The 23,554-nt window shown below is 47.7% G+C and overlaps 1 protein-coding gene across 8 annotated transcripts in view; it reads right to left on the bottom strand.

Annotated features, from left to right (window-relative positions):
• The window catches only part of HNRNPUL1 (heterogeneous nuclear ribonucleoprotein U like 1), a 37,419-nt gene extending 14,065 nt beyond the window's left edge, over positions 1 to 23,354 (bottom strand). Inside the window, exons 1-8 of one of the 8 annotated variants that reach the window (XM_084961008.1) lie at positions 23,271 to 23,354; positions 17,563 to 17,688; positions 14,976 to 15,132; positions 12,557 to 12,630; positions 10,432 to 10,571; positions 8,222 to 8,321; positions 6,127 to 6,239; positions 1,384 to 1,650 (exon numbers count right to left, since the gene is read on the bottom strand). In XM_084961008.1, the coding sequence (XP_084817134.1) occupies positions 1,384 to 1,650; positions 6,127 to 6,239; positions 8,222 to 8,321; positions 10,432 to 10,571; positions 12,557 to 12,630; positions 14,976 to 15,132; positions 17,563 to 17,683 (972 nt within the window). In that variant the 5' untranslated portion in view covers positions 17,684 to 17,688; positions 23,271 to 23,354. Of the gene's footprint in view, positions 1 to 1,383; positions 1,651 to 6,126; positions 6,240 to 8,221; positions 8,322 to 10,431; positions 10,572 to 12,556; positions 12,631 to 14,975; positions 15,133 to 17,562; positions 17,689 to 21,180; positions 21,801 to 23,270 lie in introns of those variants that run through there. The other 7 variants (XM_084961009.1, XM_084961012.1, XM_084961007.1 and 4 more) reach the window with 7 other exon arrangements.
• Positions 23,355 to 23,554: the final 200 nt, after the last annotated feature.

Raw genomic sequence — 23,554 nt, 5'->3', positions numbered from 1 at the left:
CAAAATCAAGTGCTGTTATCCTGAGTATTCACGGTATTGCTCAGGGAGGATTCGGCGGCCTCTGAACGCCCACAGAAAAGACACACAGAGTGGTACAGCCTTCCTGGAGTCTCAGATGCAGACAGACCATGTGCACCAGAACAAGCACTGTATCTAATTAGTATGTTCAGAATCTGGCAAACACTAGTTGCAACCCAACTGCTCAGCAAGAGGAAAATAGTCAGGTTCGATCCCCAGCCCAGCACAGTGGGTTTAGGATTGGGTGTTGCCGCAGCTGTGGCTTAGGTCACAGCCGTGGCTTGGATCTGATTCCTGGCCGGGAACTCCATGTGCCACAGGGCAGCCCAAAAAGAAATAAAAATTTAAAAAAGAGATGTTCATGTGTTGGGATAAAGCTCACAAAATAACATTAAGTGAAAGGGCAGGGTATCAAAATACTTCTTCTTTTTTTTTTTGTCTTTTTGCCATTTCTTGGGCCGCTCCTGCGGCATATGGAGGTTCCCAGGCTAGGGGTTGAATCGCAGCTATAGCCGCTGGCCTACACCAGAGCCACAGCAGTGCAGGATCCGAGCCACATCTGTGACCTACACCACAGCTCATGGCACCGCCGGATTGTTAACCCACTGAGCAAGGGCAGGGATCGATCCTGCAACCATATGGTTCCCAGTCAGCTTCGTTAACCACTGCGCCACCATGGGAACTCCAGGGTATCAAAATGCTTATACCATTAAGATCTCAATCATAAATGTGTGTAACAGGCACCTAGCACGGAAATAAAAAGAAAAAAGGATAAACTCTAAAACTTTAAAGGAAATTTATCTGTGTGGGTAGAATTACGGGAGAAACTTATTTTCTTTATATTTCTAAGATTTGTAGGCTAAACACAAAATTACTTATACACCAGAAGAAACATTTGAGAACAAAGACCACCAGCACAAGCTTCTGCAGCCATTTTGGTTTGCAGATGGCTTTGGCGGGGAGTGTGGAGCTGTATACCTCCTCCAGGAACTCGCTCACCAGAAGTGCCTTTCCACTATTGCCACTGAAAGGAAAGCCCCTCTTTCCAAGACTCGGACCTTACCCAAGGAGCAGTGTGGCAACTTCCTTCTGGAATCTTTCTGAGATTTAGGTCTCTTACCTTAAGAAACCCCTCTTTGGCCTAAGCTACATACCCACGACCCTCACTTCACTCTCACAGAAGCTCTCGACTCTGAGGCAGCAACAAGGAGCTGGGAAGAAGAGGCCCCCTGAACCCAGGGTTACCCACACAGCTGGGCTGTGCCACTTTCATCACATGTGGCTGCTGAGTGTCTCCCCCTCTGTCTTGGCAGCAACACGGCTCCGGAAAGGCGGCCACCAGTTCAGGCTCCCAGGCCCACTCACCTCACACTCTGCCTTGCTCTTTGGTCCAACGGTGCCCCTGATTCGCTCGCTCAGGGGAAGGTGCTGGATGAAAGTGAAGCCTGGGAGAACAGAACAGTAGGGTTCCGCCCTCTGCCCGAAGTTGAACTCTACTGCGCAATTCTTGACCAGGACATGAGGGTAGAGGGCCTGGCCCCCTAAAGCTTCCTTCTGGATTCGGAAGGCAATGCCCATCCACTTTCCATTTTTGGTGAAGGAAAGTTCCACGTCATTTCCACATTCAAAGTCCTAGGGAAAAAAGCCAAAGGAAGAGAATATGAATGCTCAGTTTAAGGCACTGGGAGCCACAGGTCAGAGAGCAGATGCAGGGAGTGGAAACAGAGCTGGCGCCCCATATTCAAATGCATCCCTCAACATACAGATACACCTGGTCAGGCAGCACCAGGAACAGCTCAGAAAACATGCAGCCCAAAGCCCCAAAGCTGGTGGACATGAATTGTGTACTCTTATGAAGCTCCAAGTATTTGAGTCTTGTGCCTGAGATGGAGAGGAAGCAAAAAGCGGTCCTTCCCGTCTTCAACCCTAGCAAGATAACAGATGGAAAGCAAGCCACAGCAGGGCCTTTCAAGTCAAGCCCAGCTCTACAAATGCATTCATTTATTTGCTCAACATGTGTTCCATGAGTTCCTACTCTTCCTGACGCGTATGTCTACAGTGATCTGGGCCTGACAGAGCTCAGGGCCCAGTGGGTAATCAAATAAGGACACTATCCTAATTCGGTAAGAGCACCTACACAGGAGCAAGATTCTTTGAAGAGGAACCCATAAACCAAGTCTGGGGTAGGAGGAAAGAGTCAGTCCTAAAGAGAATTATCCTCTGTATACAAACCTAGCAGTGAGGGAACACAGGGTCAGCCTGGCCGAGGCATATGGAACCAAGGGCTGGGGCCAGGGGATTAATTTCAGGTATGGTTGGAGAGCCTGGCAGAGATGATATTCATTAATTCAACAATTTACTGAGTCCTTACTGAGCAGCTCAAGTTTACTGGTGAAGATCCTGTTTTGGAAGGGGGACTGCTTCAGCTCTCATTTACTGCATCTTCAGTTTCCTTATCAAAAAAGTGGGGCTGGAGTTCCCGTCGTGGCTCAGCAGTTAACGAACCCAGCCAGTATCCATGAGGACACGGGTTTGATCCCTGGCCTCGCTCAGTGGGTTAAGGATCTGGTATTGCCGTGAGCTGTGGTGTAGGTTGCAGACATGGCTCTGATTCCATGTTGCTATGGCTGTGGTGTAGGCCAGCAGCTATAGCTCCATTCAACCCCTAGCCTGGGAACCTCCAAGTGCCGTGGGTGCAGCCCTGAAAAAAGGCAAAAAACAAAAAACAACAAAAAAGAGGGGCCATGATAAGATTCTATACTGTTTATATAGAGTTATTCTGAGGATTAACCAGGTAACTGATCACAGGGAGTGCACAATGGTGCTCTCACTCCGAGATGCCACGCACTGTGCTGGGCTGAAATGGTGGGGAGCAGACATGGTCCCTTGTCCTCAGTGAATGAGGGGCGCTCTGTCACCTCAAGTTTGGATTCATGCTGATGGCAGAAGAGCAGAGCCCCTAACTTATAGGGGAATGGTCTGGTTAGAACAGTGTTATAGGGAGTTCTTGCTATGGCACAGTGGGTTAATGAGCTGGCTTGTCTCAGTGGAGGCGCTGGTTCATCCCCAGCCCAGTGTAGTGGGTTAGGATCCTGTGTTGCTATAGCTGTGGTGTAGGTTGCAGCTTCTGCTTGGATCTGATCCCTGGCCTGGGAACTTGCGTATGCCATGGGGCAGCCAAAGAGCAAACAAAAAACTGTGTTTCAGAAAGATCACTTTAGCTGCAGGGTAAAGGTCTACAATTAAAAGAGACCCAAAGCTTGGGATCAGATGGCAAACGGAAGCAAAGGCTGGGTTCCTGAGAGAAGAGCACCAGACGCAGTGCTCCTTCCCTCTTGCGTAGGGACACCACCTGGGGACTTGCCCTGTGAGAAACAGTGAAGCCCTTGCCCCCAAGGAGCTTCCTCCCCGCCACCCTCAGCCTCACAGGATGCAGTTCTACATCGCCCTTTATATATGTTCATCTCAGTGCCCACACAGGTCCAGTCCATGCCGGGAAGACAGGCTAACACCTGCTGGCCTGAATCCTGCCACGTCTTCTTACCCGAGCATTAGTGTTCCAGGTCACCTTTGCTCTAACGTGGAAATGAATGTCGTGGGGGTTAACCTTCCTTACAGCTGTCAGCTTCGCTACAGGAACTTGAAATACTGTACATAAACTAGGACTCACAACTGACAAATTCAGCACCAGCAGGGCTATCTGTCAAAGAGGCAAGTGCAATTGTGTCACTTCTGTTAAAACACTCCCGGATGCCACACCAGGGCCTAAGGACCCAAAGTCCTTAAGCCTGGTATTATTCAGAGTGTGCATTTTTGGAGCCTCACCTCTCACGTCTCTTTGTGTTGTCCCCGAGGCTCCAAGTATTTGACTGCTTAGATTTGCTGAAATGAGTCACACTGTTCTCTCTACCCAGAAGGCCATTTTGTCCTTTAGGTTTTGTGCATGTTGAGAACTCAAGTTCTGATACACATGTCCTCTCCACCAGTTCCTTTAGATCACTCACTTTTCACACCCCTACCAAACCCTCACTCTGAGCCTTTTAAAGTTATAGCATCCTTTAAACAAAGAAAACTGCACACAGACAATTAAAAAGAGAAGTAAAGGTGAACTGGCTGAAGCAAGAGCCAAGGCCTAAAGTTCTGAACTGCCACATACTCAGAGAACCACAGGCTCGGATGGGACAGAGTTTGGAGAACACTGTCACGTGCTGATGACGTATTAAACTGCTACAACCTCCCTGGAGTGCTGTCTTGATAGGAACTATCAGAAATTAAAAATTCACTTTTTTGGCGGGGGGGGGGGCTGTACTCATGACATGTTGAAATTTCTGGGCCAGGGATCAAACCTGTGCCATAGCAGTGACAACACTGGATGCTTAAACCACTGAGCCCCCAGGGAACTCCAAAAATATACCTTTGACTCAGAAATTATGCTTTCAGGAGTAAATACTACAACTATATTCCCACAAGAATGCAAAAATTTATGTGCAAACTGCTCACTTCAGCACTGCTAAATGGGCTCCAATGGTTTGGGAAGTGTGAGAGACTAAATTACACAGGAAATCCATGTGTGGGGATACAAAAAACTCTTCTAGATACTCTGATAAATGGGAAAAAGATAAGCAGCACTGACTATTCCAGTAAACAACTTTCAGGTCCACCAAGAGAAGACTGGCAAATCAAAGCAGGGGAAATTGATACCTGCATCAGAATACTAGGCAGCCATCAAGTAAAAAACATGAGAAATTAACCGAATGTCTACTTATAAGGAAACTGATTATATAAATGTGGTTCATCAACATAATGACTATAGACTATGTAAAAGAATAAAGAAGTCTAGGCAGTGATATTAAAAAAAAATTCTAAGATGTACATTTAAGCAAAAAAAGATGCAGAATAGTATGTATAATACCCTACTTTCTGTGGAAAAGAAGAAAAATAACAATCATCTTTCTCTTGTATTTTGATAAAGAAATCATGGGAGAGGGTATGTGTAAACCGGGGGTGGAGGGTGAAGGTCTGAAGAAGATTTTTACACTGCTTACCTTTCTCTATTTCTGGGTATTTTCGGGAACCATGGGGATTTATTAACTATTCAACAGTTTTATTTATTTTTTAATGATGTTTTAAATTGAACTTGATCTGTATTATTTGTGTAGACAGGAGAATTAGCTGAGATTTACTGTTAAATGGAAAAAAATGCAAGTGTGCAGAATATAAACATGGCTCATTTTTGTTCAAGAAAACATGCTTTTTATTTTAAAGAAAAATAATGATCATGAAAGACAAGGTTCAGACTAAAAAGACATGACAGGACAATGCAATTTGTGATCCTACACTGGATCCTGAACCGGAAACGAAGCTGCTCTAAAGCTCCTCTCTAGGGCTCCACGGCACATTTTACAAACATCTAGCATAGTGTTAAGCAGATTTACTACGTACTTCATTATGTGCCAGGCATTGTTTTAAGGGCTTCCACTGGGTTAACTTAATGACCCTGCAAGAACTTCTGAGTTAAGTACACAGATTCTCATCAAGATGAATCTGAAATACTGGGAGGCTAAGTTGCCCAAGGCTGTGAGTGGAAGAGCAGGGACTCTGGCCCTGGAGCCGTACTCCACAGCACTGCTCTTGGGGACTCAGCACCCTCTATCTTGTTCTGTTTTGTGTTCACCCCCGCCCTCATAAAAGGCAATGTACTATAGGAAGCCTGGCTTAACCTGCTCAGGTGAAGGAAGGCAGAAGTTTTGGGATGAGATGATGCTAAAGTGAGGCAAGAGCCAACATCAGTGCCTTCGAAAACAGGCCATTCCATCGCAAAGGAAGGTGAGAAATTGCAGCATTTGTTAGAAAACGCCACTCTGGTATCTAGGAAAGGAGGAAGGTTGTGCACACTTGATACTCCCAAACTTCTTCAGGGTGCCGTCTGACAGCTTTGCACAAAATGACAGCTAACATTCCAATCTGCCAGAGAGACAAAGAGGGATGGCAAGACTGGCTAGACACAGGGCAGACAATGGACAAGGTATTCTGAAAAAGAAGTCTGCAGATTGACCTGACAGGACCAACATTTGGTTCTGCCAGCTCCCACAGGCTGCCAGCACTCACCACAAAGCAGCCAATCACATCATTCTCTGCGAACTTGTCTCCGTAGTTTTCAAACCGGCTGTTGGTGGACTTCTTCCCAGTGCCTCCATAGCCATAGGAGAAAGGCTCTTCGCCTGACGGAAGAAACAGGCAAAGGCAGGTTAAACCTGTCATGGTCACCACAGCCTTTATGGCTGTTGCATAATTTTGAAGAAAAAAATCATTTTCTTTACTAGTTTTACTAATCAGGCGCTTGAGGGGAGGTAAGGAAGGTTCCATTCAAAGAAAGCCTTTCATTATGCAGAACTTCTGAGAGCTTGATGGGTTTAGGTGTTAAATCTCCAGTAGAAGCCAAACTGAGCTCCTCTGCACAGGGAGGGAGAATGTGAGAAACAAGAGAGGAGGAAGAGAGGAGCCGAGAGGGAGGAAGGCTGTATGCAGAGATGCCACCCTCCCCTCTGGCAATATTCACTTAAGTCTGCTAATGGTGTCAATTTTGGTACCACTGAGTTTTGGTCAGAAATCAGCTAAAGGAGCTGGGTTTTGCTTCTGCAGACTATGAGATCTAACCCCCAGGAAAGATACTGGATTTCCTAGGCACAGAACTAGAGACCGAGGCAACTGGATTGAGATCAACAGGGCCCTAGATGACATCTGGGTTACAGAGAGATCCCAGGCCAGGAACCTAAGGAGCATCCTGCCAGAAAGGCAAGAGCCAACAAGCATGAATTCTAGGCCCAATTCTAATATGAACTGCCTGTGTGACTGGACATCTGCTTTGACTGTTCTGGGCTTTGTACCTCTATCTGTAGCAACTTATATCTCAAAATTGAAACCAAGATAAAAGGAAATGACATATAAATCTTAAATAAAAAGTGCTAATATATATCTAAAATGAAAAAGCTGTACATTGTTTTTGACCTAGCATTTCTACTTCTAAGGATCAATCAGATTAATTACACATAAGGACAGCTCAAGTGTTTAATAGCAAAAATTTGCAATGAACTTAAATGACCTATGAAACACTTATAAATAAGTGATACAACTATAAAATGAAAAATTATGGGGAGAAAAAAGAAAAATTATGCAGTGGTCAAAAAAGTTATACTTACAAAATACACCCAATCAACAGGAAGTGGGGAAAAAGCAATCTAGCTATAAAATAGTCTGTATAATATGCCCCATCTGAGATACACAAAGGACAAAGGAACTGGCTGGAGGATAGTAGATGAAAATGCTAACAGTGGTTGTTATATCACAGGTTTAGGATTTTCATCCCCCACCCCCGTAATGGCCTGAATTTTCACACGGAGCACATGTTATGTTATTTTCATCATCAGAATGTTTATATGACCAAGGAGGAAAGTCTCAGCATTGGTCACTGAGGGTGGATTCCTGTAAAAATTCAAAACCTCAAGACTGCTTCTCTCTGCTAGCCAGTCCTGGCCCCACTGGTATCTGGTTTCTCTTTTACTCTAGGTTAGGCTTTAGAAAATCCCAGACAGGACTTAGTGGGACTTGAGGAACTTACTACTTTCAGCATGGTTTGAGAACAGGAGACAACTGATCTTTTTTTTAAAGAAAGGGAACAATTTTCTAAACAGAACTCTGGACCCTCTTCTTAAAGATGAAGGATAGGAGTTCCCGTCATCGCTCAGCAGTAATGAACCTGACTAGTATCCATGAGGACGTGGGTTCAATCCCTGACCTTGCTCAGTGGGTTAAGGATCCTGTGCTCTGTGGTATAGGTCACAGATGTGGCTAAGATCCTGTGTTGCTGTGGCTGTGGCTGGCAGCTATAGCTCTAATGTGACCCGTACCCTGTGACCTCCAAATGCCACACCTGTGGCCCTAAAAAGACAAAAAAAAAAAAAAAAAAAAAAAAAAAAAAAAAAAAAGATGAAGGATAAATTTTTGTAGCAAATTATCATTATGGTCCTTCCAGTTGAATACTATATACCTGAAGATGGGCAGCGGCACAGACCTAATTTGTGTGTCTGCTCCACCACAGGCTGGTTCTGTTTGAGTCCAATGCACGGAAGAGAAGCTTAGGAAGCTTGAGAATCCAGGGATAAAGGCACCTGCCCTACTCTCTGGGTTGCTGACTTCCGCTTACCTAGCTGAGTGCTGCAGGAGTCCAGGGACCAACCAATACGGACAACATGGGGGTCAGGCTCTGTAGACGGAAGGTGCTTGACAGAGATTTCCTCATTGATCTGGGGACAGAGAACAGGAGGCTCAGAAGTGATTCTCTGGAGGCTGATGGGTTACGAGGCAATACAGGAGGGAAGCACAAAGATGTTAACAAACAGGAAGGCTTTTGCTACTGGGGAAAAGATGTCTAAGCTGCTCTGAAGGGCCTTTTGTACTGAAACTGGAGCCTCCAAAGGGCTCAGGAGGGCACAGGGGTACAGAGAAGGAAATTTCAAAAGTAGTTATTCTTTAGTTTTAACACTTGCTGTGGGTGAGACAGGGACTTTCTCATTTGGTGAAGAAACATACATTGGTGCGATGTCTTTGGAGGGCAACTTAGCATTCTTTGTCAAAGCTGTAAATGCATAGACTCTACAGCCAAGCAACTCAACTTCCAGTTTATCCTATGAACACATAAACACAAAAATACTCAGAACGGCAGTGTTTATGTTTAAAAGAAAGGAAGAAATGGAGGGAGGAAGCAAGAAAGAAAAAAAATCACTTATAAGGTACTGGTCACATGATGACATATCCACGCTACAGAATATAATGTAGAAGTTAAAAAGAATGAGGCAAAGATGTTTCTGTGTGGCTCAGTGGATTTAGGATCCAGCATTGCTGCAACTGCAGCATAGGTTCAACGTGCCAAAAAAAAGAACGAAGCAAGGGTGATATAGTGGTATGGAAAAATATCCAAGATACGGTATTAAGTAAAAGAAGCAAAAAGAATAAAAAGTACCTTCTGACCTAACCTCTAATTAGATTAGAGGTTAGACTGCCTAATAACCAATATTATCTGCATTGTTTGTGGCTTTTGGAAAGTTTTTTTATTTCAGTGACTTTTGCATGAACATTTTTCACATTTTAACCTCTCCAAAATCAGGATTAAGAAAGAACTTTGTCAGTATAATTGGCAGCATTTCTCTATGAACAGCACACAAAACAATGCACACCGTCAGAATCAACAATTTTTAGTCAATCATGGAGTTCCCACTGTGGCGCAGCAGAAAAGAATCCGACTAGGAACCATGAGGTTGCGGATTCGATCCCTGGCCTCGCTCAGTGGGTTAAGGATCCGGCGTTGCCTTGAGCTGTGGTGTAGGTCGCAGACGCAGCTCTGATCCTGCATTGCTGTGGCTCTGGCGTAGGCCAGTGTCTATAGCTCCGATTAGACCCCTAGCCTGGGAACCTCCATATGCCATGGGTGTGGCCCTAAAAAGACAAATAAATAGATAAGTAAATAAGTTTGAATATGCAAAGGATAAGAGAAATTGTTTATACACATAGGTTATCTCTGGAGGGTAGGACAGGGACTGGGATGATGTGAATTTAACTTTGGTTTTTACCCTCTACTCTCCTGTGCCATCAAACTTTTGTTAAACCTGAGCATGTGTTATTTTCATAAACGAAATCTGACATGGAATGTGGAGAAATGACGGTAGAGGATGTCCTGATAGCAGAGCTGTTCTTTGCCCCACTCTCTCTCTGGTGTCCCTTTAATCCGTGAAGTCTAAGCCCACTCTTTCTAGTTCACTCTTCTTCCAAACAACTCCTTTTCCTAGTTCTACAAACATGTCAGCCCCAGAATAGATGGCTATATTAATACCTGGGTCAAATCCTATAAAGGAGGGAGTTCCCATCATGGCTCAGTGGTTAACGAATCCAACTAGGAACCATGAGGCTGTGGGTTCGATCCCTGGCCTCACTCAGTGGGTTAAGGATCCGGCATTGCCGTGAGCTGTGGTGTGGGTCGCAGATGTGGCTCGGATCCTGCGTTGCTGTGGCTCTGGCATAGGTCCGTAGCTACAGCTCCGGTTGGACCCCTAGCATGGGATCCTCCATATGCCACAGGAGCGGCCCTAGAAAAGGCCAAAAAAAAAAAAAAAAAAAAAAATCCTATTAAGGAAAAATCTGCTTGATAATGCAAATGTATGGTTGGTCTGCTTTTCCCACATAGTGTTCTGTAATGACAGTTCTCTTGAGTTCATTACACTTTTTTCCCCTTAGACACAAAGTCTATGCTCAATCAAATCTCCTTTGCAGTTACGGCTCTGACCAATGCGGTTGACGACAGGCTAATCCAAAATGATGGACCTACTTTCTGGCCCTGTCCCCTCTGTTGCTCCTACTCACCTTCATCTCAAAGCACACACGGCCCCTTCTGACCCCGTAGCTGGCACGGGCTCCTGACCATAGGTATGCAAAACCTTCAATTGTGAGAGGGTAGCCACTACTCCTGTCTCGGGCCACCTTGAAGTGAAGGTCGCAGTTATCTGTAGAAGAAAAATTTGCCTGTAGTTGACTGATGTTTTAATGGTCCCACGAGGAACAGGCACAGAGGTAAGGTCCCCAAGAAGTAACCAGTAACACACAAGCTGATGACACATTGTGAGGGCAAGTTCATGAGAAACCAGCTCCATCACCTAAACATTCTCCTTTTTAGGAGAAAGGCCTTGGACTATGGCAGACTGGCCAGCATAGGATGAAAGCAACCACTCCACATAGGAAGTGGGTTTAAGGATGGCTTCACCTGGCTGGAGTCCAAGGACGGCTATCAGGGGGACCTCTGGAAATTGTACACAGATGCTAGGGAGAGGATCCATATCCTTACCAGTTTCAAGGGACTTTAGAATTTAAAAAAGACTACTGCCCCCCCCCCACTTTAATCTCCCCCAGTTATCTCTACCAGTGTAGAAGCCAGACTCCTGCTGCCAACAGCTGCACAAACACCTGACCCTAATACATACCCAGCACCACTATCAGGTCATCACAGGCTCCTACTTCCTCATGTGGGCCTAGGGCTCTGCTGCTCTAGCTCGGACTCTTCCTGCCCTTCAAGGAGCCACTCATGCCTCCAGTAAAGTCGTTCCTGACCATCCTGTCCAGTAGGCTCTCCCCTGTCTCTAAAGGCTGAGTGCCATGGCCTGTACATTTGGCATTTGATCAGATGTATCACTACCAACCAGTACTTTTAAAAAATGCTTAGGAGTTCCTGTTTGTGGCTCATCGGGTTAAGAACCCGACATCGTGTCCGTGAGGATATGGGTTCAATCCCTGACCTCACTCAGTGGGATCCGGTGTTGCCACAGCTGGGGTGTAGGTCACAGATGCAGCTTGGATCCTGTGTTGCTGTGGCTGTGGTGTAGGCTGGCAACTGCAATTCAACTACTAGCCCGGGAACTTCCAGATGCTGTATGTGCAGCCATAAAAAGCAAAGAAAAAAGTCTTGCTTTACTCTGAGTACACTATCTTTGCGATCTTGTGGTAGAAGGGACTGTGTACCAGATGTCTTATCTCTTTCAAAGCATGTAGCCGCTACTCTATAAATACGAGCTACACGAGTAAATATATGAATGAACTGCTGGGAACCTTTCACTCTGTTGAAAAGTGCCATTCTCAGAACTGATTGGGCTTCTGTGTACATTTAAAAATTCTGATTCAGGGAGTTCCCATCGTGACTCAGAGGTTAACAAATCTGGCTAGCATCCATGATGATGCAGGTTCGACCCCTGGCCTCGCTCAGTGGGTTAAGGATCCGTGAGCTGTGGTACAGGCCGTCAGCTATAGCTCTGATTCGACTCCTAGCCTGGGAACTTCCATATGCCGTAGGTGAGGCCCTAAAAAGACAAAATAAATAAATAAATAAATAAAATTCTGATTCACTTATTAGGAGGTCTAAGGAGAGACAGGACCTCTATATTCATTCCTTCAAGTGTTTAGATGTGCAGTCAGGGGAAAGCCACTTATCCAGAGAAAAGAAAATGGAATTGGAAGATGGAGAGCAGGGCAGGCCAAGTTAATGCCTAAGACAAAGCAGCACTGGCTTCACAAGGAATGTGAGCAGCTGATAGAAACTGGGGAAATGGCTATCAGAGTTAAGTTTCCCCAGCAGCACTCAGGTTCCCTTCCTGATTAGACAACGAACCTCTGTGCTTACAAGGTGTTTGGGGTTTTCCAACTTGCTCTCGTATCCACTCTCTGCTGAGTGTCACTGCAAGTCCTCTAAAGTATGAGGGCAGACTCAATCTTCCCTGAAGAGAAGCTGAGATGTAGAATGACTTGCCCAGGATCTCCCAGTTAGAGCTGGGAGCAGATCTTCTGTCCCCAGAGCAGCAACCTCACTCTAGGCTCTGCTATTTCTCACACTGGGACTAACACTGGCTCTGGATAGTGCTGGGCAGGGATTCTGTGAAGCTTAAGGTACAGCTTTCCAACAATGACTGGAAGGCAGAATCAGATAAGCACTCCAAAGACTCACATGTGTCGATGGCAACAAGAGTGTCGTCAAAGTCATCTTCATCCTCTTCAGCGGGAGGCTGAGGAGATCGGCCCCTGTGTCATAAAGAGGAATTAAGTCACACAAGAAGGGCTGGACAAACACAGAAGTAGGGAACTGAAGGTTCTGCTGGAATTTACAAGTGGCCTCCAAGCTGCTTCCTGGATTTAAAGTTCTTCCCATAGAGGTTAGTAAAAGAACTCTGGAATCCCACATCTTTTTTTTTTTTTTTTTTGTCTTTTTTGTCTTTTTAGGGCTACACTATTGGCATATGAAAGTTCCCAGGTTAGGGGTCGAATCAGAGCTGCAGCTGCTGGCCTACGTCAGAGCCACAGCAACTCGGGATGGCAAGCTGCGTCTGCGACCTACACCACAGCTTACGGCAAAAGCGGATCCTTAACCCACTGAGTGGTGCCAGGGATCAAACCCGTTTCCTCATGAATCCTAGTTGGCTTTGCTACCACTGAGCAACAACGGGAACTCTGATACTAGTTGGATTCTGAGTCACAACAGAACTCCTGGAACACTACATTCTTGCAATGAGAGCAACGACTGTCAATTCCTAGGGTGAAGACAGACTGGAGAGGGTGTGCACTGCTGAAAAGGGCCATCAGATCAGAGAGGCTTTTTAAAGAAGACTCTTCCTCTCACACCCAGATTCTGATCCACACCCTCTACAATGCTGAGAACTGCTTCCATACTGAACCCTGTAACCAATGCGAGGCTCTGAAGCCGAGAGGGTACTGGGCCAGGAAGGGGAATGTCTAAGAGCTTAGATCAATGCCAGTTATTGCAATCTGTCCATATTCCAGGCTTCCTACAACTCCACATCTTAAAGGATTTTTTTTTTTTAATTTTATTTTTAAGGGCCGCATCCGCGGCATATGGAGGTTCCCAGGCTAGGGGTCCAATGGGAGCTACAGCTGCTGGCCTACACCAGAGCCACAGCCACACCAGCTCCTTAACCCACTGAGCGAGGCCAGGGATTGAAGCCTCAACCTCATGGTTCTTAGTCGGATTCATTTCCTCTGCACCATGGTGGGAACTCCACATCTTAAAAGATTTAAAATGACCCATTTTTTCCAGTCTCTTTCTCTTTTAAAAGTGTCCTAAATTATGAACGAGATTTATCCTTCCAAAATACTAAAAGGGACTACGTGAAAATACTCCTGGTTTTCAACACTTGGGAATAAAGGAAAAGGGTAGAAGTGTGGAGTCTAACACCCAGGGTCCTGCCTGGGACAGTTTGGATGGCCTTGATCCACCACATGCCCAGATCAGGGATCCCATGCCCATCCAGCTGCTGGCACTCCCCCAGCAAAAGGCTTCCCTCTGGTGGAGTGCCCTTCCTGCCAATCCAGGGCTAGCAGAGCCAGGTATGAAGGAGATGATCACATGGTAAGTCCATCCTGGGAGGCTTTTCCCGCCACCCCCAGATGAAAGCACTCTTCCTCTGCCCTCCATCAGCAAGCAGCTCTAGGCTGTCCTGTGCAAGGCAGTGGGAGAAACTCTTTTGAGGTAGGCTCCATCTCCTAACTTTAGTCACAGCTGTAAGACACAGGCCCTGTCTTAAAAAGTCACAAGCTGAATTATTAGAGAAATTAGAAGTTAGGAAATAAAATGTGTCAGATCACCAGCCCAGATGAGTAGAGAAGGAGTGATCATTACTAGTTTCCATGATTGGAAAAGGCTTCACACTGAGCTGAAGAAGGGAGGGTGGAAGGGGTAGGTCTGGGCCTGGGATAAAGGGAGGGGGATGGCTTGTCAGGAAAGGGAAAAAGGAAATGACCAGGGCAGAGGCCACTCCCTCCCATGAGCTCCTGATCCCCCCCCACACATCCTGGCTACTTTCCCCACCAAACTGTGGCTTACTTGCCTATATGGCTGCCTTAGCCCCTGTACCAGGAACACTATAAGGCAGAACACACTGTCCAAACCATCTGTGTCTCCAGGGTCCAGTGCAGGGTCACGAATAGTGCATATGTGAAAGCACTATGAGCACTGATAATAACGAATGAATGAGCAGGTAGATGGAAGGGGTGTGTCTGGGAGTAGGTCAGGACATAAATCTTTCAGCTGAGGGATATCAAGCAACCGTTAAGGACAGGACACTGCAAGACCGCAGGGTGGTGGGGCAAAGGACTGCAAAGGCAGGATGGCACATGTGAAATGCAAGGTATTTGAACTTTACCCTGCAGGTGATGGGAAAGGAGGGACTGAAGGAAGGACCAAAAGCCTAGCAAAGTTGAATCTGCTGGTGAGTCCAAGGACTAGAGGAGAGCATGAGGGCCGGGAGAACACTCTTCTGCCCCTCTTGGCTAATACAAGGGTCCCAGTGGATACTGGGCTGCAGACATGGAGACCTACCGGTAAAAGGGTAATTACTGCCTCACACACCCACCTCCTCTCCTCTCGGTGCTCGAAGTACCCCCTTCCCCGGTTTTCTTCATAAGGCCTCTTGCGACTCTGGAACTGCTGTCTGTCTGGTTTGAGTTGAGATGCTTCAGGTGGGAGGAAACTGGTGGGTGCTTCTTGCTTCATCTCTGTCTTCACTTCTACTGTCAGGACAAATCCAGACAGTCAAGACACTTGGAAACTCCTCAGCTATCACATTCCTGGTCCCCTTTACTTCAGGAGATATTGGCAGGATCCAGACTAGGGTGATGCTCTAAGCAGAGGGAACTTCCTGGGTTCAGTGGAAGCCTGCTGAGGGAGCCAAGAAGGCTGCACTGGAGAACAGAACTAGCTACAATGAAGGGAGGCTGGGGATGGCCACCCAGGCACAGCCATACTGGCAGTGGATGAGGTGTCAGATGTTAATCAGGTAACTCTTAGGCTTCCTGGGGAGGGAGCAGGGACTTTAGCACTAAAAACAAGGACAAGCTCTCTGAAGGCCTACCCAAAGGTGAATGGCTGCCTTGGCTACTTTGCCAAAGGCCCCATGAAAGCTGGCAGCTACCCTGGCCTGCACCAAGTGGGAGGAAGCCCTAAAACACTTCTATGATCCCCCCCCCCACTTACTTTTTTTGTCTTTTTGCCTTTTTTAGGGCCGCTACCGCGGCATATGGAGGTTCCCAGGCTAGGGGTCGAATCGGAGCTGTAGCCACTGGCCTACGCCAGAGCCACAGCAACACGGGATCTGAGCCGCGTCTGCAACCTACACCACAGCTCAAGGCAGCGCTGGATCGTTAACCCACTGAGCAAGGGCAGGGACCGAACCCGAAACCTCATGGTTCCTAGTCGGATTCGTTAACCACTGCGCCACGACAGGAAGTCCCCCAAAGAATCTTTTCACTTCAGTTTTTCAAAGCTTCTTCAGTCTAGCAACAGAGGAGGGGAAGGTCAACTCAAGTGTTGTGAACACACAGCTAACTCTACTGGCTTCACTCACTCCACTATAGACCGGAGCAGAATCACTGTGGAAGGGAGGGTCTGCACGTGGGCCAGCCCTCAAGTTGTGATGGCCTCATCAGGTCATACTACACATAGGAAGTCAGGATGGGGTAACAGGCAGTGGACCAGGGAATGTCCCAGTCTCAGGCAGACTCCGAGAATCAGTGCAAACTGTGGATTCAGCCTAGCCTCAATTCTCCCACAGCATCTATGCCTGATGCTGGGATCACCCACATCGACACATTTCAGCATTCAAGTCAAGACCAGCCTGGATCACTCCCTGGATTGAGCACGCAGAGCAAATCTCTCAGAGAAGGCTCCTCACCCGCCAGGGATGGTCAGGGATGGTGCTCACTCATCTGAAAAAAGCTTCCATGGCTCCCAGCACAGAGCTGGCTCACAGGAGACCCTGATAAGTGTTGATAACGGCACAGAAAATACTCTCCTTGGGCCAAAGAGTCCATAAGTCTCACAGAGCCTGACACAAATCTACAGTTTAACCTACATTCATTAAAATCCTGATCCACCCACAAGAAATGTCTGGGGATTTCACACTGTGGATGAACCAGAATGGAATTAGATAGAACCAATTAGATTCACTAAGAAAAGGTACAGGGGCCACACATGGCCTTTTAAGGAGCACAAGACTGGGAGTCTGCCCTGGCTCTGTTATTACTCAACAGTAGGACCCTGCTTTCCAGATAGTAGTACACTACCAGTGAGGAGTGCTGCTTATTAACCAAGGGCAGGGGCCAGCTTCCCGTTTCTAATCCTGGCCCTGCCCCCACTCTGTAAAATGGGGAGGAGAGAGCTAGATTACAACTGCATTTCCCAAACTGGTCCTATGAGGAACTCTGTTCTACAGACACATTTACATGTTTTGGAAATCCCGGATTTAAACATGTGACACGGAGTTTTTTCCAATCCAGGACCTCTCAGTATCTTTAATGCTCTAATGAGCAGTGACTCTCCCAGAGGTGGTACAGCATATGCTGCATTTTTCAGATGCATTTAGTCAAGGAACCCTTTTCTGAGAAGTACCTAATTGTATCTCTTGAAATAATGCTCTTCAGAACATGGGAAACACTGGACTAGATTAAGAAGATCCTTTGTGGCTTCCATGTTCTAAGATTCTTAGATTCCACATTCTAAGATTCTAAGACTTCAGGTCTAAATTTCTCCAGGATGTCGGTACTAACATCTAAAAACAGATCCCTTTTTTTTCTATTTTTTAAAGTTTTATTGAAGTATAGTTGATTAACAATCTTGTGATAATTTCTGCTGTAGAATAAAGTGATTCAGTCATACACATACAATATCCATTCTGTTCCCATTTAGGTCATCTGAGAATATTGGGTAGAGTTCCTGGTGCTATACAGCAGTGAAAACAGATACCTTGAGGACTCTAATACTGGGGAGTGAGACTGAATTCTTTCCTGCAAAAAAACCGTGCCAGAGTGACAAAACCCAAATGGACTGCCCAAGGGGAAGATGCAAAAATCTCTGGAAAGATAGGCTCCATGCAGAAGGGTAAGGGCCACCCACATATAGACTCTACTTTCTTCAAAAGAGATACATTATGTGCACTTTCCCACCTGGGCGATAGGCCTGCTGCTGTTGCTCCATTTCCAATGGTCTCCTCTCGTAGCCTGACTCGTTTTCTTGTTTGATGACCGGTGTCTCATAGAATTGGTTCTGCCTGGTAATATTGTCCATGACATCTTAAAAAAGGAAAAAAAGAAAGAAAAAAAAAAAAAAGCCAGTTAGAAAGGTGTTTCTTGGGACTAGAGGTGACTTTTTTTTTCTTAGGGCCGTAAGAGGTGGTTTTTTAATGCAAAAATGTCACCATCCCTACTGGGAACAGCTTTCCAGAGGCTAAAAGGTATGATAATACCTTCAGAAGGAAACTTGCCTGGGCAGTCAGGGGCCCTAGCTGCCTGAGGACATCCCTTCTGGTCCCTCAAAAGGTTGGAGATCTGTGACTGGGTTCTAAAGAATCCCAACATAGAAAACCAAATGAAGCGAAACTGCTCTGGTTGAAGCAAGGAGATAGGAGAGTGAGAGAAGGGGTCCAGCTTGACCTGTCTCTAAGTCCCCACTAGGGTGGGGAGCAGCTCCACAGACCCCCCGGGATTCCATGGAGCAGTTTAAAAACCACCAGCCTAAGAGGTTAAGGATCCGGCGTTGTCTGTGGCATGGGTTCAATTCCTGGTCTGGAACTTTTGCATGCTGCGAGTGCAGCCAAATATTAAAAATTAAAAATAAAATAAAAATAAAACCCACCTGCCTAGTTGTTCTCTGACATGGTATAATGAATGCTTAGGGAGTTGCCTTGAGGGTACAACCTTAAAAAAAAAATTGTTCAGAGCACAAGCTAGTCCTCTGTCCAACCCAATTCACTATTCCCAGCTGCATAGCTCTTCCACTCTGCAATAGCTTACTGAAAAGGGGTAACCATTTCAGGTGAAGGGAAAATGGGGGAGGAAGGAAAGAAACTGTTTAACAGTGGCCTTCAGACTCACTATGGATAACTCCTAAAATATTTGGAGTCAGGTGGGAAAGGTTTCAGGAAAGTGTTGTGAGGGTCTAGGAAGAGCCAATTGAAAGATGGCAAGAACAAAATCAACTATGCACAGAGTACATACTATACACCAGATGCTGAGGTACAGCCGAGAATAAACTTGCCCCAATGAAGCCTTCAATTTAGTGAAAGACATATTAAACAAATACCTATGCACAAAAATTTTGTGTTAAAGGCTATGATGAAGTACCAGGGACTGAGATCAGGCATCCAGAAAAGCAACAGATAACTTCACTCAAAGGACACACAGGTGATGATAACTCAGTGATCAGAGTGGAAAAAACATTCCTGGGGCTGGAATAACACATGTGAAAGCTCAGAGGTGGGACTAAAACCTGAAACTCCCTCAAGGAGAACCTTGTAGTCAAACCCAGAGAGAACTGTGGAAACCTAGGATAAGCAGCAAGTGGGTTCTCCACCCCAGGGGTAAGCTCTGCTAGGTGCCTCTAGGGCCCTACTAGTGGCTATGCCAGGACCAGTGAGGCAGAACCACAGGGAAGGAGACTATTCTGCTTGCTAACTGATTGGATCCTTTCTCAGAGGACAAATATATCTGGGTACAAACCAGGTGCAGCCCAAAGGGAGGAAAGTCACAGATCACGTGGTTTGCCATAGGTCTGTTTACCAGGGCTGAAGAAAGGGTTGGAAGAGGGCATAAAAGGGGCTCAAAGGATTTTGTTTTAAGGAGTAGAGGAGAAAGAAGACATAGAATAACTCCTTAAGTAGAACAAACACAGGGGGCCCTTTCAAACTATTTTGTTTCTTCCAGGCGCTAAGCACAGTATTCTTCTTGCCATAAAAGCCTCACATCTGAGACTCTCTTCTGTGCTCACAGAGGAAGCCTCGCCCAGAGAAGCTATGATTCTGGGGCCCTTCTCTGCTCTCTAAAACATCCACTTCCTAATAATAGGCAGGCCCAGTGCTAAGCCTCTTACACATGTGATCTCATTCATAACAACACTGGAGACACTATTATTATCCCAATTTTACACACAAGGAAACCAGGGCTCACAGAGGTGAAGTGACTTGCCCAAGCCATGGAGCCAGATTTGAAAGAAAATCTGAGTCTAGAGCCTGTCCTCTAAAGCACTTCACTTTCCTCTGCAGATACCTCCAGCCACTGGCCCTTCTTCCTAGGCATTCCTGGCAGGGGCTCACTTGCCCTAGGCAGGCACGCTGGCCCACTCCTCCTTTTGTCACAGGTCTCTGCATGGGGAAGTACCCTCCCCAGTACCTGGGTCCCAGACAACTGCCCCCCACCCCAAATCTACACATTGCCCTGCTCCAGGAGAGATCCCATCTCTCTTCAACAGGTAAATACTAGTGTCTTCCCCGACTCCTCAGCTCTCATTTCCTTAACCCCATAGCTCAAAGTACTTTCTTTTCAGAGAAATAACACAAACTCTGGATGCCAGAATCCTTTCTACTTAATTTTTACCACTCTGATCCCCACTGCCAGTCCTGCTAGAAAACCACCCTTTTCTAACTCCAGATTCAGTCCCTCCCATACCAGGGTCTCCTCTCCAGAAAATCACACATCTACTCCATCCTCTCTCTGCAGGGTCATATCTTGTGGCTGATGTAGAGGTTCCCTGCTACCCCTTGAGGCTCCTCCAATCCCTGGGTACACAAATAACTGCTTCTGGGGACCAACATGCCCTCTCGTGGAGATGATCAGCCACCCCCCCCCCCAACACTTCCCCCACTCCACCCCGAGGCTGGCAGCCAAGTCAACAGGTTTCCTTTCACCCTCCATATCCTACACACTCTCCCCTCCCCTGTAGTAGTTACTGGACCAGCTACATACTCCTTGCTGGACACAAGGTTCTCTATCCCCCAGATACTCCATCCACTTCAAAACTTCACCAATTTGTTATCTTCTGCACCCCACCCCCAGCTACACTTGTTCTCCAAACGACAGATACTGTTAATCTAAAACCATTCAGCAGTAGCCACTGCATTATCTGTCCTCAGAGCCTTTCCAGCTCTAGACCTCCTGGTTCCTCACCCAGGGAGGCATCCTTCTCTCTGCCACCAGCCTCTGTACACCAAGGTTCCATATACCGCCTCTGGAAGTCAATCAGAAAGTCCCCAAATTGCCAGAACCAAATGCCCAGGTTGTCCCTGCCTACGGGTTGGCCTTCTAGTCCTGCATCTGAGTCCCTCACAGTACAATCGCATGGTGGTCTCCCACATCCCCTAAATGCTCCCAGGCCAAACACCAGAACATACAGTCTATTGGACCTTCCCCGGCCAGACGCCAGCACCCCATCTTACATACAACCCACACTAATACCAAATATAAGAAGTCCCTGTGCCCCCCATTCAGGAGCAAACTCCAGGATCCTCCATCCTCAAAACTCTCCAGCCCAGAAAACAAAGCTCTCAACGCCTAGCTCATAGCCTGGGCTCGCACAGCTCCCAAGCTCTAAGATCATCATTTCCAAGACTCTCCTCAGCCCCCCAAATAGAAAACCTCTTGTTCTTCCGATTGTCTTCGGGTCCAGAAACCACAGCTTCCGGTTTCCGAGTCCTAGGCTGCGGAACCCTTTACAACCCCCCCCCCCCCGCCGACCTTCCTCATCTCCGAAACCGAGGACCCCCGCCCCCCATTCCAGGATCTCCCCTGCACCGAATGCCAGGATTCGCCCTCCGGTCGTCCCGCGGGCCTTGTCCCCAAATCCTTTTCAGCGACGGGCAGAGGCATCCCCCGATCCTTAGATCGTCTCCCCGACCTCAGGCGCCGGACTCCCGCGTCCCACAGCCCTTCCTCGGCCCGGACTCCGGGCTCCCCGGCCCCCGCCCCGCGCACTCTCACAATGTCCGTCCGGCCCCGAGTAGCCGCCGGGCTCCGGGTGCGGCTGCAGCTGCAGCCCGGGCGGCGGTGGCTGCGCGGTCCCCTCCAGCTCGGAGCCCCCCTCGGTCTCGACCTCCTCGCTGTTGTGCCCAGGTCGCCCCGGTTCGTCGTCGGCCTCGAGCTCCCGCTCGTCGTCGGGCTCCTCGGCCTCCAGCGCCGCCTGCAGCCGCTCAGCAAGCTCGGCCTTGAGGCCACGAGTGTCCAGGCCGCGGCGCTGCAGTTCCTCGCGAAGTTCGTTCACCTTCAGACGGCGCACATCCATGGCCCGGGCCCCCGGGGCGGCCCCCGAGCCCGGCCCGGCCTCCCAGGGCTCTGTCCCCCTTAAACCTTTCCTGTCAGGAGGCGAAGGGGGAAAGGGGGGGGCCCCCACTCCAATGGCGGCGGCGGCTCAAAATGGCCGCCGCCGCCACCTCCCCCTCCTCCGTGGCCCCGTGCGATGCAACACGGGTGCCAATTGGCCACCGCATGGGAGCAACGGGCGCGGGCCCAGAGACTCGACCAATCAGAGCGTGTCTTTCAAAAGAACGGCACTGAAAGGGCTTGGGAGCTACCGGGGAGGAAGCGTTGGCCTACGTCGATGCCGAAGCCGGAGCGGGAGGGCGGGAAAAGGTGAGAGGCGGAGCGCGCGGTGATTGGGTAGCGTTCGCGCGCCCGCTCCAGTAGGGTCAAATGAGGGAAAGGGAGTAAAGACCTGGACCCATCAGCAGTGAGATCTCAGAATGAGGTCCCCACGGCCTTTCCTGCGCGGTCCTTTCATCAAACTAGTGTCTCTGTAACACATATCTTGATTGGTCTAAATCTCCCGCCCCTGGAGGCGTCCAAGCGGGTAAAACCACTAGGACCAATCAAATGGAGGGTCCGCAAACCACTCCTCCCCGCCCCCTTTCAAGATTGCCTTTAGGAAACCGGAAAGAGATGAATTCACGAAGGACCTTCCCCTTGCCGTTAGGGCGGTTTCAAAACAATCTGTCCACCAATCGTAGTTCCTGTCTTATCTCGGTAAAGCTAGTACAGTTGCACCGTTTTAGGAAAACCTAGCCAGATTGGCTATTCTGGTTACGGACCGCCTTACAAACTTCGCCGTAGAGGGAAGTATACTAAACAGAGATTTAGGTACACAAATTGTTCTTAGTCTGGAAGAAACTCAGTTGCTTTTATGAAAAGCAGCTCTTTGGCTTCAGAGAGTCCTGAAGGTTTGAAAGCAGAGACAAACAACGGGGAAAAAGTTGTGAAAGAAATCTCACTCTCTCCCCTTTGATAGATCATCTCACGGGGCCCCTCTTTCCATTATCATAGCTGCGCTGACGTCTTTCTCTCCGGTTGCTATCTTACGTGGAATGGGCGCTCTGTACGCGGTCATTCCCTTTCCATGCGGAAGGGCTTCCAAAAGCTCAGGGGTCTCTACCCCAAATCATCTATGCTGATTTGCTAGTTTGGCGTCTGTATTGACAAGCTCAATACACAGATTAAGCCTCGCGCTACTAAACGCCGTAGTTTCATTATGTTTAACCCTGCACCACCTGTCGCCTCTAACTCAAAAAAACAAGCCTTCTGTAAGGTACATTATCAATATGCACAATGCAAATGCCCGCTGCTCACTGGGCTATACCTAAAGCCTACAAAAGCCACACACACCCTCTACGTAGACAAAGGCGCACACACAATACAGATAAACAAATGGTGTGTGTAGGATCAGATGCATCAATTCTGGGGATAATACACCAAACTGCAGTGTAGATGTACCTATTAAGGTCGGCACAAGCTGGAGGCATCAAAACATAAAGACAAGGGACAGTTACACTACAGGCTTACACCACAGCAACCTAGACACACAGCACCCACTCAGAAGCGGCACAGACACTCACGTGGGCCCGTAGGTTCCAGTCCAGACACCCCGCCCCTCGCCCACGTCCGACTTCCTCTCTCCTCCCAGCTTCCCACAATGATTTGTTCGAAAAGTTTATGGCCCGGATTGAACTGTTCTCGATTTTCAGGAGTCACCACCCGGGGGCGTCCGGGCGCTGCCAAGGGTTCCTCCATCCGCTGCCGGACACACCCAGGATGGTGTGTACCCGCGATGCGTGCAAAACATAGTGGGCTTGTCTTGGCAGGAGTCCCTATGTGGGCCCGAGATTTTCGGAGGCGCTCT

The sequence above is a fragment of the Sus scrofa genome, chromosome 6 (assembly GCF_054392235.1).
Source record: "Sus scrofa isolate SSC_HxYL_T2T_F1_AM1 chromosome 6, Sscrofa_HxYL_maternal_Yorkshire_Landrace_v2.0, whole genome shotgun sequence".
NCBI lineage: Eukaryota > Metazoa > Chordata > Mammalia > Artiodactyla > Suidae > Sus > Sus scrofa.
Note: the sequence above shows the minus strand (reverse complement) of the source record. Positions and strands in the feature narration are given on the sequence as shown.